The 20543-nt window shown below is 39.9% G+C and overlaps 1 protein-coding gene across 2 annotated transcripts; it reads right to left on the bottom strand.

The window, feature by feature from the left end:
• Positions 1–11716: 11716 nt before the first annotated feature.
• Positions 11717–20331, bottom strand: si:ch211-106e7.2 (uncharacterized). 2 transcript variants are annotated; one of them, XM_051382369.1, is made up of 4 exons: positions 20074–20331; positions 14157–18127; positions 12562–12624; positions 11717–12462 (listed from the first exon to the last, which is right to left on the bottom strand). In XM_051382369.1, the coding sequence occupies exons 2-4, from the start codon at positions 18100–18102 to the stop codon at positions 12338–12340; spliced, it is 4134 nt and encodes a 1377-aa protein (XP_051238329.1). In that variant the 5' UTR covers positions 18103–18127; positions 20074–20331; the 3' UTR covers positions 11717–12337. The 2 variants fall into 2 exon arrangements, with proteins under 2 accessions (XP_051238329.1, XP_051238328.1); XM_051382368.1 differs by having other exon boundaries at positions 14157–18131.
• Between the last annotated feature and the right edge of the window lie 212 nt (positions 20332–20543).

The raw sequence follows: 20543 nt of genomic DNA on the forward strand, positions 1-20543 counted from the left end.
TCTATTTGTCACTATTTTTTTTTTTTTACTTATGTCTTAAATCACCAGTTCTTTACATTCAGATTATTTTGAGCTCCAAGGCAATAACAAGGCAATAGTCAGCAATATGGAGCCCAATACCTCAATATCAAATGCATAAATATGTATTTATGGAATAAGAAATCCCATATTGAAATTCTGTGTTTATTTTAAATGTAATATTGACTCTGGGGATTTGCAGGCACACACACACACACACACACTGTTAATTATTTAACACAAATCTTAACATTTGCTTTATTCCACAATAACATCATTCCTTATTATGCAAGTTTTGAACTCAGAGCCCTGAGACATTAGTAACCGTCTCATTTGTGAGTGGAAGTGAGACCTCTGGGCCTGTAGAGTCCACTTCAAAAGAAAGCAATAATGTGGTGACAAATAGCACGATGGAAAATCTGCAGCAAGTATCTTAAGAGAAACCACAAGTGTTATAAAGAAATTAAGCAGCATTTTCTGAAAATCATTATGTTTGTGTTCCCACTGTGGCAGTAATATACAGTGTCATTACTTTTTCATGATTTTCCATAACCAAAAGTCATTCCTGTTCTATGGCTGATGTTGTTATGGTCAGAAAAAAATCTTAAGGGACATGAAGTCTAGTTTTATTACAGCAGGGGTTAGTAAATACAGAGAAACAAAATTAAACATACTAAAACATAAATTCTGGTGGAGCCAGTGTCAAAAGAATAAAGACATTTGTCAGCTAGAAATGGTCTTTGAGAAGAAGTAGATAGAAGATAGATAGATAGATAGATAGATACTTTATTTATCCCGAGGGAAATTCAAGTAGAACAAAAGTCATCAAACACCTTCTAATAAATGAATCATTCTTCTAAATATGTGAACATTCATGACAATGAAGCAAGACTGAACAATGAAAGTATTAGTATGCACTTGTGTGAGTTGGTAGATGGCTCCTGTTAGACCTGCACTGAAAGGTTTGAGATTATTCAGATTCAAAGCAGACGTTGGCAATCAATTCAGATTTAAGAATGCAAACTTCACCTAGTATTCTGACAGCAGGTCAATATTTGAATCAGAGAACGTGTGAACAAGGTTTTCCCAAGAGGAGCGGATCTTCAGCAAATCCACCTTAAGCTTATAGAGTCATTTCTGATTACTGCAGACTCCCAGAGATGTGCCGCATTATGATAAAAGGAAGTTCATTCAACCCTTGACACAAGCCGTAAACTCTTGCGTAGTTTTTATTTTTACTTAGATTTTTGTTTTATATACCTCTTTTTGTGTATTCATTTACTTTCTCTGTTTATCTGTGCTTATTTCTGCGGTCAGGAGATACGTAGATAAACAGTAAACAGTAAAACAGTTATTTGCAACATTAAAGACAGAGGAATACTTTAGATGCTTGACACATTTCTGAGGTGTTAATTGTCTCAATTACTTTAGTACAGAATAGACACTATAATAGTATATTGTTACTCATATTATCGTGAGCCAGTGTATTCTTTCTTCTCAGTTCCCTTAACATAAATAACACTGGAGCCTGCATGAGCACATATTGTTGGAGAAATTCTTCCAAAAGACAGAAATTACTAAGACTCTGAAGAAATTACAAGTTGTAGTGGAAATTCTTCTCAAAGTTGAGAGGTGCTAAGTCTCTGAAGAACTTTCAAGCCGGTGCGATAATCAAGTCACTTTAATTCAGGCAGCATGGAGAGAAGGTCACGTAGTGAATGTTCTCTCCAGACTTCCAAAATGCTCTCTCATACATTTCAGTACATCTCATTACATCACAAACAATGAAACACCCCTGTTTGTCTTGCAAATGTTACTCCTGTAAATCCAGGTCTCTCTCACCAAATGGTCCTTTGATCTGTGACTTCCCCCTGGCTCTTCCTATCATAAAATTCAACCCTTTGACCAGGGCCACATCTATTTTATGTCCCCCAAATCCTGTTTCTTTCCCACAAAGTCTCTTTACTTCATGCAGCACGGAGAGAAGACCTCAGCATCGTTTTTCTGGGGGGATACCATCATACATGTCTATGACTACATGTGGACTGTGCTGACCTCATTAAACATGTATATGATCTTGTGTAAACCTTACGTCTCGTAAAATCCTGCGTAATACACACACGTACTTTTGTACCCTGCTCACCTAAGAGAAAGAAAAAGCAAGTTGTTTTCAAATACCATCTGTGAACGTCTATCTTACCCAGCCAAAATAAGTTATGTTCAAGGCCTTGAGAGAATTCTTCCCATAGCTACCAGACATTACAAACTATCCTACAAAAGGTGATTGTGTGCTTTCTTTGTCAGACCTGTGAGATGCACTTTCAGCTGAAATAGATTGACTCTGGAATTCTTTTGGACTTTTTGGATTCTCTACTATCCTGCTTTACTAAATAGACAAAAGACAACTGTTTGTGGTGTCATCTTTTATTTGTTCATTTCTCCATGAGGGAAAACACAATTTCCTCCACGAAATGTACCACATAATTTCTCCCCTGTAAGGGTGAAAAACCTCACTCATCACCAGTCCCCATAGTAGAGGCCAGTACCGCCGTCCAAAGTCTTCTAAACTTCTAAACTCAAGTCTGTGAGTCTCTTAACAGCAGAGGTGGCAGAAGTACACACATTCTTTACTCAAGTAGAAGTACAGACACTTTTGTAAAAGTAGAAGTACTGATTTAACTTAAAGGTAAAGTAAAAAGTACTTTTTTGGTTTCTCTGCAGGACATTTGTACCGGCAGTTTTGGTGCAATTTTTTGAGTCTCATTTTCTTTATTGTTTGTGTTGCCATGATTCCCTTCAAATGCATTCAAACTAAAGTAATGAGTCTGTTTCCCATTTAATTGCTTAAATTCTGCACTACATAATTTCTGACTGACACTGAATGTGAGTTAAAACAAACTACAAAAGCCAAAACAAACTAGTTTCTTCAGCAAAAGTGAGTGATTCCTGTTAAAGGAAGTTTTATAACTAGGTTCGGGAACAAAGACCACGCCTTGCACTCGTCTAATTTCCACTCAAAACTACTACTTAAGCACAACTTATGCATTCACTCCCTCCTCGACTTAGTTCCCCCACTCGGGAACGCTGCAAGAGATACAAAGAGACGGCTCCCCCGCTCAGAGTCTCACAACCCACTAGGTTCCCTCTCACCATGTGGCTGTACCCCTTTAGCCATCCATCCATCCACCAACAAACCCACCTTTCTTCCATCCGTTCATCCCTCACCCTTCCTTCCGAAAACCCCTTCATTCCTCAACCTTCAACCCTTCATCCCCTCACCCCTATCCCATTCTCATTTTGTCATGCATTAATATTGTTTACTCATTTATTTTTGTGTCCTGTGATGAGATGTGGGTCTCCATCAGAAAGTAAATAGATTTGAATGTTAGTATTTAGTTGAGGTGGTCTCAAAAATGTTGGACATGTGAATCTATGTAATAATATTTACCATCTTATTAATTTGCCTTATTGATAATTTGTATTACTCCCATCCCTTATTCTATTTTTACTCCCTTGTTTTATTATTGGCCTATATTATTAATTTATGCTCTGACAAAAGTTCAAAAGGTCTCAGGTGAAGTTATGAAACCACACAAGAGTGAAAAATGTGGAACAGGGTAAAAAGTGAGCAGTTTTCAGACCACACGGTTGCTTGGGGGTAGTGGGTTTTAAATCTCTGCCACCGCAAAACTTAGACAACTGTTCTCTGAACACATTTGACCAACAGGCAACAACTGAACTGAGGCCTAAAAATTGGATGAGTCACAAAAAACAACTGAAGTCTAATTAAAAGAAACAAGGCCATCAATCTCCAGCCCTGACTTTTTTTTTTTTTTTTCAGTGTCGAGCTTCATGCTCATTAACTGAAGTCAGAAACACTCCCTAAAAGCACTCCCACAGATCACTGGCATTCTCAAGGTCAGGAAGTGTGACTGTTGTGCTTCAGCTGCAGATCACAGTTAACATACCCAGACTCACTTTCCTATGAACTGTGCATGAACCTACCAATTTACCAAGGATGATCTCAAGCAGAGGGTGGATCTGTTTTCCCTCAACTGACGCAAAGTAATGACCAATGAGTCACTCAAACTTGTGTTAACATGTTGTGGTAAAATTGAAAGAGAAGTTTAGATTGTTTAGAATGATGAAGTCCCTGAGGAAATCTAGTAAGTGAACCTTGAGTTAAGAATTTTGTCAGACTACTAATTCTGAGGTCAAAAATCAACGTTCAAGCTTTAATAATGAGTTTTAAAAACATTTATAAACTGCCTGTGAATAATTAGTGTTACGATTATTTTACATCGTTGATTAATGTGAGGTAAAGGGACACAGATAGCCTGTTGTCTGCCTTTGTCAATGGTTTGAGCAGGAGTGATTGAGATGTTTTATATTGTACATAAAACATTTAAATTTCAACCAAAGGCTTTCTGTCATATTAGTACTCTGCTTGCCTGCATCTTCTGTAAATCTGTAAGAGATCCTTTATTAGTCCCACTGCGGGGAAATATGCAGCATTACAGCAGCAAAGGGGATTTCAATTTATACAATATATATATATATATTTTACAAAATGTGTATGACAGTTGGACCCAGTGTTAATTTTGACAGCAAATTCTGATTTAGTCTTAGTCTTTTGAATAACACACCATTTAGTTTTAGTCATATTTTAGTCATCTGAATCTTTTAGTCTTAGTCTAGTTTTAGTCGACTAAATATCTAAGGTTTTAGATTTTTTTGTTTTTTTTATTAGACCAAATATTAGCAGATTTTAGTCGTTAGACTAAATCACGGTGGTTTATCTGATAAAATAACCTTAGTGTGTATGCTAACCTTCGCATGTATTTCTGGATGACTCGTCTGTAAATGTCACTTCAAGTTGGTGGGTGTTTTTCCCAGCGATTTTTGCTCCACACCGTCTACAGACGGTCTTGTTGTCCTTGTTGTCATATGTGAAGTGTGACCAGATGTCAATTCTTCGTTTTCGTCCTAGACCTAGCTCTGACATTTCTGTTGTTCATGAGACATGCCATTGCCCTCGGACCGGGCGCACTGCAAAACGTTAGCGTGTTGCTAACGAGCGAAGTCAACTGAAATCAGCCAAAGCTGTGTAACTAAAACTGTGCAACTAAACACAACTAAATATAATGTAAACAACCTAACTGTTGTGAAAACGTCCTCGAAACTGTGCATAGTTCTGCAAACTCGTTTAGCTGTTGCGCCTGCATTTACCGCGGCTTTTTAAAATGCCTCTGCTGCTTCTGCATAGATCAGCCTACCCTCAAAGATTTGCTCTTTCTTCCCAACTTGTCCCACAAGAAGAGTAGTTCTGATTGGATCTTTTCTCCATTCGTCCCTCCCTAACATTTCCGTCTCATTTTTATTCGCTGACTTAAGTGTCAGTTATATTTCATCACAGTCTTCGTCATGATATCTGACTTTCTATTTAGTTTTTATTTAGTTTTCATCCGTGAAAAAGGTTCGTTGACGGATATTTTTTGTCATAGTCTTCGTCAACGAAATTAACACTGGTTCGACCCCTGGTTGGGAGAACTGTACATAAGTCCCACAAGACAGATATGGTTGCTATGCAGCTAAAAAGCCTGACAGCCCAAGTAGCAACTGGCTCCTCCGCCCTCTCCCCAAGTGTCCAAGGAATGGACACTTGGGGAGAGGGCGGAGAAATGTGGCTTTGCAAAAACAGAATGGCCATGAATATGATGTTTGTAGGCCCAGGAGGGGTTTGCCACATTACTGGGACTGATTGCTGTACTTACTCTTATGATTGCTGATGACCCCCCGGTCATCTCTCACCTTAATGACTTCGCATGAAGAGAAAAGGAGGGACTCTCCGGCTCCTGAAGGATGAGGCCTTTTGTCCTGGCTGACTGCAGGCATATGGAAGAATGCAATGTCTTTTGATATGCTGTGTTAGCCCTTGTGCTAGAGCTCAGATAATCACTGTGAGAGACTAATAAACTGAATTTGACACCTTTGACACCAGGGTCATAAAGTTAAAGGTAGTCAGGATTGCAGCATCAACCAGTTGTAACATCAAGCAGTAGGTAAAGTTACATTCACACACATACACACACCCTATTGGCACTTGGTAGTTGCTAGGATTATTTTTAGTGGCTTGTACAGTAAGCCCCAAGGGTCTGTTTAATTTTACTTTGGCTAGAGTAACCTGTTAGAACCTTGTTGAACACACTACCTAATAATTATTGCCTTTAAATCCCACAAATGCTGTTTACGAGCTTCTGTATCGGCATTTTGCCAACACTTCTCACCAGATGTGTCCTGTTCGTGTCGTACAACCTTCCCTTTTCCCTGGTTGCAAAACGTGCCTTCTCACCACATTACTCAGTATTTCAACGTGATTTGCTCTCTTGACCTTACTTTCCATAGTTCTAACTTACTGCTATGCATTCATACTGATTAATAATCAAATAATTAGTTACAATCATATAATCATGTTTCCCTTCATTGTTACATATTTAATTTTGTAATATAGAATCAACTTCAATCATTATACAGCTTTTTGGTTATTATAATCTTTGTGCATTGCGTTATTCAGATTGAGAGTCCCTAATGTTCCACTGTAGGTCTGGACGATCACCTCTGCTCCGCCATCTGCTTAGTACGTGCTCAATCATCTACACACAGGAAACCAGGCCTTAGAACGAGGGATAGAGTTAGAGTCTCGCCAGTCTGAGCAATCAGACCCCCGTCACCTTTACTTATGTCTGCAAATTTGAGACAATTCTGAACCATAAAGTTGTTATTCTCTTCTTATTCCAAAACCATTTTTAGGGTATAAAAAATATCAAAGCCTTTCTAGGGGTCCCGTATGTCTGTCATTACTGCTACAAAAGCTACATGAATCCCTAGGCACACCAATGCAAAGGTCACTGCTCCATCTGTAATGACCCTGACTGTACTAAGACAAAAACATAGTATGCACCAACTGCAACAGGACGTGCCGTACGCCTTTGTGCTTTTACAAAGAGCCAAGAGCAAGACCTTCGGGCGAAACCTGTAGCAGTACTAGTGATACGATCAAAAGATGTCAAAGATGCAAAAAAACGTACTATGCAGCTAAAAGTAATAGTGTCCCAAGATCACAAGTGAGACATCTGCGGAGAGAAATTAACCTCTGACATACACGATCATCATTGCTACATTCAGCCTCTGCCTCCAACTACGGTTCATACGGAGAAATTTATTTTCTACGACTTTGAAGTGTTGTTGGTCAGCATGACGTGCACAAACCTTTTCTTGTGTCTACCAAAACGCTCACTGGTGTACTGTGGACATCTTATGATTTAAACTGTGTCAGGGACTTTCTCCTGCATTTCAGGAGACCGATGTACCAGAGCGCTATGTTTGTAGCCTATAAAAAATTTTGCGTAGCGAAAATCTCTTTATCCAACACGCTCCAAATGGTTGATCGATCAGTGCGCCCTGAACCCGAGAGCAGGCCGCGGACTAACCACGATCCTCTCTGTGTAGCGTCTTTTATACCCCTTGTCTCCCAAGGTGCGTCCTGTTTGTGGCGTACAACTTCTCCTTTGGATGTTGTAATATAAACCATCTCACCAAGTTACTCAATATTTCAACATGATTTACTTTTGACCTTATTTTCCATAGTTTCTAACTTACTGTTATGCATTCATACTAATTAATAATCAAACAATTAGTTACAATCATATAATCATGTTTCCTTTCATTGTTACATATTTTATTTTGTAATATAGAATCAACTTCAATCATTATACAACTTTTGGTTATTATAATTTCTGTGATGTCCCTAATGTTCAGTTGTTATCTTTTTTCATTACTCGATGGAAAGTCCCTTGTTTTCCACTGTAGGGCCAGACGATGGAAAGCCCTTTGCTTTCCAAAGTGGTTTTAGCGGATCAGCGATCTCAACTCTCTTGACGCTATGTTGACGGCAATGCCAAAATCGAAGGTGTTGCATCATTTGCAAAGAGACAGGTGTCTAAATTGTGTCTCGACAGCTCGTAGGGAAAGTTTGCACAGAGAAGCAATCTGCCTCACACCACCCTGGTCAGCGATCATCTAAGCGTTTAGGAAGGAATGAGAGGATCGGGGTGGAGATGCCTGACTTTCGGACTCCTCCAGCCTGTGGTATGGGCAAGGGTCTGACTGGCTCTCTGCCAGGTCCTCATCCTGACAGAGCCCAGAGGCGGAAGGCGGGAGGAGAACCCTAGTCATAGTGGATTAGGGGAGGGAGGAGGCCTCTGGGTCCTTGGGCACGGGGCTCCAGAATATGGTGATCTGTCTCCTCTTTGGAGCGCCGGGGGCAATGGTGATTCTTGAAAGATGGTAGCGTGATGAAACTGCGTTTTCTGAATGCTGGGCTACTTGTGGTTCCTATAGTCTCTAAAAGTAGAACAGGAGCCAGAGCTTTCAGTTAACAAGTTCCTAGTGATGGGAATTCCGGCTCTTTTTAGAGAATCGGTTCCTTTGGCTCAGCTCACTAAAAAGAGCCGACTCTTTCGGTTCCCAAGTGGCTCCTCAGATTTTTTTGTTGCTTAAATTAATTTATTACCAAATTATGTGTTAAATGAATATCTAATGTAAATACATGCATTATATCAAAAGTTTATTATTTATATGGATTTATTAATATACTTAACATGGAACAGAGGGCTACAAAATAAATTATGAAATACAAAAACAAAGGCCCATCTCAATTAGACAAAAAGCTGCTCGATATGAAATTTTTAATTTTGCACAGTCTACACTCTGCCTTTGAACTGTCTATCACATTAAAATGTGTACACCTTTACTACGTTTCCTGTCACTCATTTTCCTCTCCTTTCCAGTGTGTAGTCTATGTAGTGCCGAGTTGTCTCGCTCTCTCCCACCCACCTGTTCGCGTGCTCACTGTGCCGTGTGTGTCTGTAACCCCTCCCCCCCCCTGCTGCTCAGTGTAGATACACAGACGCCGCCACACATCTTGACCAATCCTATGGAACCAGCTTACATTTTGTTCACCCTCTCCACATTCAAGAGTAGGCTTAAGACGTTCCTCTTTGATAAAGCGTATAGTTAGGGCTCTACTGAGCTCCTCTCTTCCTCTCTCTCTCTCTTTCTGCACTCATTCATGTCCCATTAATGCATGTCACTAACTTCACTTTGTGGTATCTGAAGGCATATAAATTTAAATTACCTTTTGTTATAAGTTCAAATGATATTTTGTCAACATATGCAGTGTTAGTAGTTTATGAGGTTAAATGACGTGATTCTTACTATGGAATATTCATGGTCAATGGCCTCTGACCTACCCTGATAACTCCCGTCTCCCCTTATCACCTTAAACGTCTGGATTGGAACCCGATGTTTCTTTTGATCTTTTGGAGTAAACAACAGACCTATACAAACCTATGTTCGAGGTGAAATAGAGAGAGTTGTTCATTTGGCTGGATGCTCTCCAAGCTCAGCGGTGCTTGTATTGATGTGGAACTTTTTGTAATAAACCCTTATATAAAACCAAGGCGGTGTCAGCGGACTTCTCTTCAAAACATCTTCACATCATCACTACTTAATATACAACAACTTCTTCCCTGGAGTTCTTGTGCTTTCTCGTCTCGCAGGTTCTCATGGATCCTGGTGGAGCCTCCTGCCATGGTCCTGCTTGACTGCCATTGCTAATATCACTGATATTGTTGTTGTTATAATTATTACTACTGTTATTATTACTACAGTTCAGTCAGCTATAACTCACATTTGGAATGTTTATTAAACAGTATAGCATATTTACATTTTGGCGTCTAGGCTCCAACCTCATCACTCCCCGCAGATATGTTTACAGAGTTTATGAGAGTTATGTTTCCATAATCTAGAGAGGTGCTAGTTCTCTGAAGAATTACAAACCCAGTGTGATGAATCAAATTCCTTTGCTCATGCAGCATGGAGGGAAGACCACAGCATAGACGTTCCCCCTCTATACTTCTAGAATGCTTTGCCTCTAGAAGTCTATGTAATATATATAATATATATGTATGTTAATAATGTAAATAATATATGTTAATAAACATTCCAAACCTGAGTGCAACCCCTCTGTACATCCTTGAACAGGACACAGCTGTTGCCCTATCTAGATTCCTTATCTAAATTACATATTGGCATTTTAGGTCTTTCACAATGGTCCTGTGAGTTGACCCGACTGTGACCAACTGCTGACCTGTCATTCCCTACCATAAAACACAGCCCCCTAACCAAACAGTATACAAGATAACTCCTCCACCTAAATCATTCATCTACCGTGTCGTCATCATCTTCTTCATGTTCATCATCATCAGTCACTACTATTAGTGTAGTTGTTGCTACTGTTGTTGCTGTGCACCTGTCTGTCTTTCTGTCTCTCTCTCTCTCTCTCTCTCTCTCTCCAACTGGTCGAGGCAGACGACCACCCACCTAGAGCCGAAGGGTCTGTCCTAGGTTTCTGTCTCTTAAAGTTTTTTCCTTACCCCTGTCGCCAATGCTTGCTCATGGTGGGAACTGTTGGGTCTCTGTAAATAATGTTATAAGGAGTTTGGTCTAGACCTGCTCTATTTGAAAAGTGTCCTGAGATAACTTTTGTTATGAGTTGGCGCTATACAAATAAAATTGAATTGAATTGAATTGAATTAACGGGTGTCTCACATATCAGAGATGTGGTGGGTTTCTTTCGTTGTGAATTCTGCATTTCTTCTTTTTTGCTCGTGTCAGGAACAATGTTGTTGTTATCGATGTTGTTGATGACGGTTTTCGATTTCGATCTTCACGCTTACATGGTGAGTTTCTTTCTTTCTTTGTTTTTTCTTCTTGTTTTTCCATCAAGTTGGGTTTTTTTTACCCATTCTCGGACGCAGACTGGTTATAAGGAATTGTACGGAGTGATTTCCACACCTCCCTTTTTTCTCATTAGTTATTTCATATATTTTTTTTTACATCACACATCGATTACATATCTTACTGTGTGTGTGTGTGTGTGGGTGAGAATGTATGCGTGTGGGTATCTGTGTGTGTGTGTGTGCGCGTGGGGTTGTGTGAATGTAACTTTGTATGAATGTAACTTTTATTTTACCTATTGTTCGATGTTACAATTTAATTGATGCCATGACCCTAAACTATTTCCTATGACTGATTTCATTTAACTCAATGACCCCGCCCCCTTCATTAGGTCAAAGGTCAGCTGTCAAACTCAGTTTGATGAGAAGTGTGGAATATCTCTCTCTCACACTTTATGTCTGAGAATGCAGCACAGTGCTAGGACTTCGATAAACTTTCATGGACAAAAAACAAGATAAGGCTCACTTCACCTTTTTGTTTCGTCCAGAACTCAGCACAATGTGTAATTTTTTTAGTGTTGGATGTGACCTTCAAGCAGGGAGGAAGATACAGTCTCCCCCACTCTTCACTCATTTGACCGTCTCTCGTATTTGTGTACATACTCGATTATTTTCAGTTTCTACCCATCACATTACATTGCATTGTTATTTTAAGCTTAGATTTAGCAAATGATGTTGGATTGAGGGATACACTGTATGCAAGTTTTAATACATTATTACATTTAACTTCTAATCAGATTGCCTTGTATCCATTCCTTTCCTCTACAAACAATACAATACACCTTCACAAGTGTTTTAGGACTCATCTTTTTATCAGTAACACAAACAGTTGCAGACAGTGAAATTAAACAGTTTATTTCAGATGACCTAAGATACAGTTAGGATGTTTCCAGTCACCTTCCTCACCCCTGAACATACTGAACAAGGCAGCAGATGATTTTTGTGATTTTCTGTAGGAAATGTAAAAAAACAAAAAAAAGAAATAATACAGTCCATAAAAAATAGATAGTTCTTTCAGTTTCTTATAAAGAAATAAGTTGCAAATATTGCAGGAAACTATTCATATGAAATTCATATTATATGAAAATATTCTCAATGTAAAAAATATATAAATACATGAAATAAATGAAAAAATACATGTAGGAAATATACAGTTCACACACTTCTTCGTCTTTCGGTCATGAGTAATCGCACCTGAACTGGATGACATGAACATTGACAGATGTGAAATCAACTGAAGATTTTGTGTGAAAATACGACCCATATTATAGAAGTATGGCTTTTAAGAGCATATATAAAACTAGCACTTTACTCCTTGAATATAAAGTACAAAAACACTAAGACATAATTTCTGTAACAATCTCCAGGGGAATCTTCTCAAACGAAGAATTTCAGAAGATAGTAATTCACCTAAAAGCTGTCTCTGTTGCTAATGAAACTTTCAGCTGTCATGTTATTCATCAATGTGGCGTCTGTGTCCTCTTCTTGTATTTCTTCTGAAACTCTTCAAAGACGCTGGAGGTCTTGCGGTCAGGACGCAAACTTAGAGGACAAGACCTCTTCTCAGGATCTGGATACCACGTACCTACGGTGCAATTCATTCATACTAATTAGGACAAACTGTAATCTTAATAATAACCACAAAATAAAAAAATGAGATAAAGTTTTTAATTGTGTTTGTTACCTCTGTCCGTTGTGACAGTTGTGTTGGGGGTTTTGTCTTTTCTTTCATCAAGGCCAGGCTTATCTGAAAAATAAAACAACAAAAATAAATATATTTTCTTAAAACAAAAGCTTTACAGAATACAATAACACATGAATTATAGACAGGAACCCCTCTTTCACATTTTGAAACTACAAGATTCCTGAGTTTGGCTTTCAAACATATTGTCTTATGAGGAATAATTCTGCGTTGAGTCTGTTCATGCATGACGGGTCCAGATAAATCACCACTGTTAACACTAGGTTGCACAATTTTACTGTGCATATTTTAAAGTGGGCTGCAGTTAACCCTAACGAAAACACAACAATTCTTATGAAAACATAGCTATGAATATTATACATCTACTTATATATTTACTTTTTATAGTCATTTACTATCTTTGAATCAGGTTGACAGGCACACAGACGGTAGTTCTCTTGGTAGTGCTCATATACTCGTGGTATTTTAAAAGGCTCCAGGATGACCCTGGAGAAGATCTGGAAGTCTGTACAGTGAAAAGTAATCAATCAATATATCAATTGTAGATCAACTTGTCGTCTGGTGTATGTGTTCCACTGTTCAGCTTGTGGTCCAGAAGATCTTCCTTATCACACTATATATTAACACGACTGCTACGTTTACTTTATAGGTGAATGTGACAAATTCCAAATTTACTTATATTGTTACATAGGTTCTGAAATCAACAAATTCTTTCATTGTTTTTATTTATATTGTTAAACTGCTTTTTATGATTTTAACGATTAATTCTTGTTGAATGTTGTAGCTATAGCTATTATTTCTTAGTGTGGTGTTTTTATTACCTTTTTAACTCATGTGAAGTGTCTTTGAGTTTCTTGAAAAGCACTCTATAAATTATATGTTATTATTATTTATTGTTATTAAAAAGGCCATGCCACTGGTTTTTTAGGGATGCCCGCAAAAAGTCAACTTAACCCTCAATGCAAAGAGTCTTAGTCGATCCACTTTTAAATTAATAATCACATAAAAACAAAAATGGCAAACACCGTGTGGGAGCTGTGCCTTGTCACAGATCTTTTCTCTTCTAACAGAAGGAGTCACTTATTGTGGCGTATACTACTAGCTGCTGCCACTAGCTAGTTAGTGGTCCTACTAGCAGACTGTACCCGCTGGGAGCTCGAGGGGGGGGGTTAACACTACTAGTATAGGAGCAGGACCCAGCAGGGAATACTGCCAAGGAGAGCACAACTGAAATGGGCTCACAGACTTAATGGAGGCCAGCTGATTTACAGCAGCCCCGACCAGGACAATGACCCTGGGGATGAAGACACGGGGGGGTTCAGGCTGGGACAGGAGAGGCATGAAACGGAGGAAGCGGAGCTAGTTTGTAGCGAGTTTATTTATCAGTAACTGTTAATGTTATATGTCATCCATCGTATCAATAAGTCCGTAAGTATTTGGAGGAGGTTTTTATTCTGTGTTGAATTAAATAAACTAAACATTCGGTCTCCTTGCAGGTTGTTCAGACAAATTCAGAATCATTACCGTATAACCGCTTTTAAACAAATTTTAATATGATAAAAAATATTATGACTTACCTGAAACAGGGTCATTGGTTTGTTTTCCCTCGTTGGATCCATCTTTGAAGATGAAGGTTTTGGGTAACACACTGAACTTCAGGATATTGTTCCCCTTGGACATGACACGATAGCTTCCATTGCCATTGTTACTTTTTTCATCAGCAGGCTGTGTGATTGCATCCTTCTTTGTCTTCTCTCTGCATTTGAGTTCGTTAGAGAGGGACCTCCTCTTCTTCAAACTTAGGCAGCGCTTAGTTTTTCGACTCCAGGTGCTCATTTGAGAAGGAACTGGCTGCTTCCTACAGGTGGCGGGGCCACCCGTTTCATCTTTCTTCAGACTCCCCTCAGATAAAGAGGCAATATTGCACTTCTGTTTTTTCAGTTTGCTTCTGTGTCTACTTTTATTTGGTACAAAATGTCTCCATTTTTCGTAAATATATGGTTTGACTGAATGTTCCTCTCTCCGGACAGTTTGGCAAGACTGTTTCTTCAAGGGACTAAGATATACATTGAGAATTTCAGAGGGCCTTGCTACTCCGTAAGACACAGCCCCTGGGGGTGAAACATATCTTTTTCTGCTGCCAATCGAAACACACTTGTTGCGTGATGCTGAGCCAAACAGTACCAGCTGTACCGATGTGACATTTGAGGCTAAAGGTTCACTATCAGTTGCATCAACTACAACCTTGCCACATCTTGAAGGCTGTGAATCCATGGATTTGGTTTTGTTAGATTTCTTAAAGAATGGATGAAATCTATCATGACTGTCCAGTCTCTTCTGCTTTCTTTCAACGGTTTCACATTTACCATTGTGGCTCAAAGTTGTCTGGAGGGCAGCCGTCACACTTATTTCAGTTTCCGATGATGACTCAGCCACATCTGAAGATGTCAACTGAATCTGTCCACACGTCTCTGCAAGGCCTGAAATCTGGCTGGCAACTTTACTTTCAGTGCTGCAGAGAGTTTCAATTTCTTTGCCACCACTGACTGACTGAATTTCAGTGTCACTGCTGATGAGATCTTCGTCTTCTGTGTCACTTAAGCGTAAAATGCATGACAGGGTACTGTTAATGCTTACTTTGGAAATGTTCTTCGGTTCTTTGTCAGACTGATCATTTTCACTCAGCTCAGACTGACTATATGTCATAATTTGATTGTTGATGTTCTCCCCATCCTCCACTTGATTCTCTCCTTCCATGTGAAATTTGCTGGGAGACCTGATCGCACACAGGTTTTCTTCCTGTGTGCGATGTACTGCCATCTCTTCCCCACCAAGGGTCTTGTCAGTGCAATCTTCAACCCTTTGCTCGTTGTTGCACTCGCATTTACTGGAAGATTCCTCTGACGCACAAATGATATGCAACCACTTTGACAGGCAGCAAACCTGTTGTATTGGCAGGACTGAGTTCAGTTTTGAATCATTCAGTGTGACATCCATTGCCTCGGGTAGCTCATCCTGCACAGAGCTATTCATGACTATCTCAGGCTGAGGGTCAGTGTCCATACTTTGTGGCATCTTGCGTTGAGCTTGCTCAAAGATAACCATGGCCTCTTCTGGAGGCAAAACTTTGATTTCAAATGAGTAATACGAGTCACTGGAATCAGCTATTTCTGTTTCATTAGGAGAGGCAGCTTGTGTAGAAGTGGCTTCAACAGCAGAGGCTTGTTTTTCTTCAGCTGAGTCAACTGGTTCAAGCTCAGTTTGCGACAAGTCCTTGTTTGGTACCTCATTTGCAGCCTGTGCAAGAAAGCTGTTGACTGCCCCGTCCACATCTGGCTGGCTGTGACTCTCAAGCACATGAAGATGGTGTTTCCAAGTCCACGGGAAGCCAAACTCATTATCAATGTCATCTAACTGCTCACTGACATTCAACCAAGATGATTTGTAGGGCGGTTCTGAATAAACTTCATTATCTTTGAGGACATGGTAGCTTTGGAGTTGCTTCAGAGAGCTGGGCTTTACTTGTGACAGTATGACAGAATCTTGTGTTGTATGTTTGTGGCAGAATTCCTTAACATCAGTGATCAAACCCCTGTACCAGCCTGTCTTGAGCTTAGTTATCAGGTTTTCAGTGTTGCCATCCCAAAACATGTTTAGTAATCTTAAAGAATCAAACATTGTAGAACTTGGTTTGAGTTTTGACTGGGCTTGTTCATCTTGCTCTATCAACTTAGTTAATGTGACATGTGTCCATGGGAGTGTTGGGACCTGGGAAAGCTCAGGAACGCAGGCCTCTGGCTCAGTTGAATTCTTACTTTGACTCACTTGCACTTCAGGGGTTACTGACTGATTAGCACTTAGCTTAACATGCTGCTCTACTTCCATGTTAATAGCTGGCTCAGATCCTGTGTCCTCTGCACATACATTTTTTTGTGACCGGTGTTGATGCCCAGCTGAATCTGGAGATGATGCAAAGCTACTATCATTGGATCCTGCTGAATGGCTGATAATATATTTGTTGGACCTTGTTTGATTTGGGTTTTCTGGGTGAAGAGGAGATCCATGTCTCAAATAAGGAGCTGTTATTGTTGCCACAGCTGGTGAATTAACATATTTCTCAAGGCTCCTCAAAGACCCATCTGTTGCAGCATGCTCCTTGGATTGATTGATCCAGGAAACAGGGGTATGCTTGCTGGCAACCTGGTAGTATTCCTGTGACAATGGTTGCACAACAGCAACAGCTCTTGTTCCCATGCAACCAGGAGATGAGTGATTCGAGGCGTCATTTGCCTTGACTGATAAGATAGCTTCAAGTATGTCATGATTGTTTGCTACAGATGATTCTGTGGTACTTCTCTGTGATGAATTGCTCTCAGGCATCATCGATTGAGATTCTTTCTCTCCATTTCCATTTCCTGTTGCTTTGACGTAGAAGACATTTGGTACAGAGATTTGCTGTGGTGCAGCCACACTCTGCTGTGTTCTTGACATGTGGGTGGTTTTAGAAAAGGTTAGTGCAAAATTGAGGGCTGAGGATTGTGAGGCATTTGAGTTATAACTTTCAGTGACAGTCCTTGTCACAGGTTGCATATGTTGATTAGACTCCGTCATTCTGACCTCGCTGGCAAGCTGCTTCCCTCTGTAAGTTGAAGTAGTATACGCTGGAGGTTGACCACCTGAGCTAGCAGGGAACGACTTGTGTAGATCCTCCTCGATTCTTGCGATCATCTGGTATTTGAACATTTGCTCTTGTGTATGACCAGCAGGGTTTATGGTGGTCTTGTCCCCTTTGTTTTGCATTGAGTTGATGTGAACTGGGTATTTCTGAGTTCTCACACTAAGAAGGTGCGACAGTTGTTCAGTTGCGGATGAGTTTGTAGTAATGCTGTTGTTCCTGCAAGACTGCAGGGCAGTCTCATTATAACTAGGTGGGGGTAAGGAAGGAATGAATCCTTGCTGATTGCCATTTTGTCTGAGATTCTGGTTATGAGCAGTCTGTCTGCCTCTCTGTGCATTAACTATACCCTGTTGGTTCCAATGTGCTGAGAGGTCTTGCTGAGGGTATGTAGTGTTCGCTATCGTTACATTGGGTGAACTCTGGGTCGATGACTTGAGGAATCCATGGTTGGGATGAAAATTTCTCTGACTGGCAACCTTATGTCCATTAGTGTCCAAATGAAGATTTCGACTTTGAGTATTTGTGTATGAGTTTTGCTGATTGCCAGCTGACACATTCATATAATAAAATCTAGACTCCCCTCCAGCTGGCTGCTGACAAGAAACTGCCTGATAAGGAACTGCTGATGTCTGCCAATTTGACGTCTGTCTGTTAAAGTGTGGTGGCCGTACACCTGTGTTTGATCCTGTGTACTGGTATGAGTTATTTGCTGCCGCAGCTTGCGGATTCCACATTGTGTCCTGTTCAACATGGGTATGCTGAGCGTTTGTTTGTGGGGATCGTGAGGATGGTCCAAGTTGTCGGTACTGTCCATTAATCCATGCACAAGGATGCATTTTTGTCATCTGTGTAGGAGGTTGCAGAGGTGACCTTCCTGAAAAGAAATAGAAAAATGTTAAACGTCGTAAGACTCATTTATGCACTGACAAAATGTTGACTAAAAAATCTATTTGGTGGTCAAACACACCCATGCCCAAACTTATTAAATTTTTTTTCATGCTCAAGTCCCTTCTTTTTCAGCCATGGCATCATGACTCTTGCCTGCTCCTTCTGCTGCCAAGATGCCAAACAACTATACTATTATAGCTCCCTTTTTGAGGTCACAATGACCTTTGATCTTTGGGTCAGAAGTGTCACCATATAATTGTCTGACCATATGTGAAATATGGTCACAATAACCCCTTCTTCCCATCCACCCATCTCACAGCCTCTTCAGCCTGCTGCCGTCGGGGAGGAGACTGCGGAGTCTCCGGGGAAAAACCAGCAGGCTCAAAGACAGTTTCTTACACCAGGTGGTCAAGAGACTCAACTCCCTCCCTGCTCTACCCCCACTCCCCCCTCTGCCCCCTGCCCTACACAACACTACCTCACCTGTTTACATACTTATTTATTTATCCTATTTTTATTTTCATCCTGTAAATACTCAAGTGCCCTTGATTGTTGATTGTTTATTTTATGTCTTGCTGATTGTTTATTTTATGTCTTGTTGATTGTTTATTTTATGTCTTTTCTATTTATAGAAAATGTATTTCTATTTATATTGCCTGTTTGCACTGTGGGCCCGAGAGGACTGAAATTTCATCTGTGCTGTATGTTGTGCATGTATAGCATATTTGACAAATAAAGCTGACTTGACTTGACTTCTGTTCCAGACTGTTCCAAACTGTTTATTTATCTCAGGATTTATTTAATAGTCAAGAAAGTTTCTTTTGTGTCTGAATATATGAATATTTCTAGAAGCGTGAAGAACATTATCAAAAAAACATTCGGCTCTACTAAAGCGTGACCCTTCTCTGCAGCATCTCTGCCTTTATACCATGGTTTTGTAGAAAGAGAGGGAAAATATAAGTTACTTTGTTGCACATCTAAATATACAGAACCTCTTTTAAAACACACATGTTAAAGTTAATGATCGTTTGTTGCAGAACTGCCCTGTAAACTCATTATCAAATGGGCTTTCCTAGCACCGTGTGGTGAAGAGCCCAATCCTAAAGCTACAACAACAGTAGTTTGTGTGTTTTCACAGATGAGAACCTACTTTAAGCAAGACTACACTCCGATAACCTGTTAACCTCATCAGAGGCTACTCTGGGATACAGGGAACTGAATATGTGATAAAGAATCGATTGTGTGCCAGCTGATGTGTTTAGTTTACTCAATAGGAGGAGTATGGAGCTTTGATTTAATGTGCTGATTCTGATGCATGAACAATAGAAACAGAACTAACAGGAACTGTATACACATATCCACTTATCTTACTTCTGTCTCATTGAACTCTAACAATATTATCAGTTATTTTTTAATCAAGCAGTGTGATAGGACATCTGGCCCATCTGAATGTTTTCAACCACAACTGCAGGACAATGAATATGGTTAAAAAAAGGTTATGTCTTAATCATTATAATTCTTCTGTAGCGTGTTCCCTATCTAATAATGCCTATATGACTACCATGCATACTACCTAATATCTCTCATGAACACTAAATCTCTTCTCGAAGTTTCAGCGCATGCGCACGGTGGAGTAAAGTCAGAAATATGTATACCCGTCAACAGCAACTAGACTTGTTTTCTTGCTTTTCTATTGTAGTTGATAGCCCAAAGTCAACATAAAAACACAGTTATGCCCTTTTTGGGTGCACACGCGTGTTTCTCGCCGTTTCCCGTTTGCAGAAACAGCTGGTGAAACATTCTGGGAGTAAAAACCCCCCCAACTCCCTGCCAGGTCGGTGCATCTGCATGAGCTGGCTCTCCGTACCGCCCCGTTACATATGGTTTCAATCACTTCACATGCTGGTTTCACTTCAAACTAAACTTACTTTTAAATCCAGACCAGGTCCAACTTTCCGTGCAACAACATCCGGGAGTCGGAGTAGAAACCTAAATAAACTCTTCTTTCTTTTCCTTTCTTCTTTTGGACGTTCATTCATCCATCGTTTTTTTTTTTTTTTTTGTTTAACTCAATGTGGCGATCCGGACGGGGTTGCCTAATCCTCCCCGGCTGTTGGTGTATTTAGATGTAGACCTCATCCAGCTCGTCCTAAAACACAACCCAGGGTGTCTCCTCCGCTCCGTTAACCCACGAGAGTGACGACACCCGCAGGAGGCGGAGCTCGCCATAGCTGCACGCTGAGGGCGCGCATGCGTTCAGATAGTTTAGAAATTAAGTTAACTAAATCTGACACTTTAAAAGATTGTGCTGATTTTACACCAATTTGGTCAAATCTTTGTTGTCTATACACATAAACTTGATTTGATAACTTAATATAAACTCCAATGAGAGTTTCTC

Source organism: Dicentrarchus labrax, unplaced genomic scaffold (genome assembly GCF_905237075.1).
Source record: "Dicentrarchus labrax unplaced genomic scaffold, dlabrax2021, whole genome shotgun sequence".
Classification (NCBI taxonomy): domain Eukaryota; kingdom Metazoa; phylum Chordata; class Actinopteri; family Moronidae; genus Dicentrarchus; species Dicentrarchus labrax.

What these genes read in the sequence shown, in the direction of transcription:
- si:ch211-106e7.2 (XM_051382369.1), bottom strand. Translation starts at nt 18,102, where the DNA reads ATGACAAAAATGCATCCTTGTGCATGGATTAATGGACAGTACCGACAA. An exon ending in AACCAATGACCCTGTTTCAG is followed by an intron (nt 12,625 to 14,156) that starts GTAAGTCATAAT and finishes TTTATTTTTCAG; the next exon opens with ATAAGCCTGGCCTTGATGAA. An exon ending in AACTGTCACAACGGACAGAG is followed by an intron (nt 12,463 to 12,561) that starts GTAACAAACACA and finishes ATTGCACCGTAG; the next exon opens with GTACGTGGTATCCAGATCCT.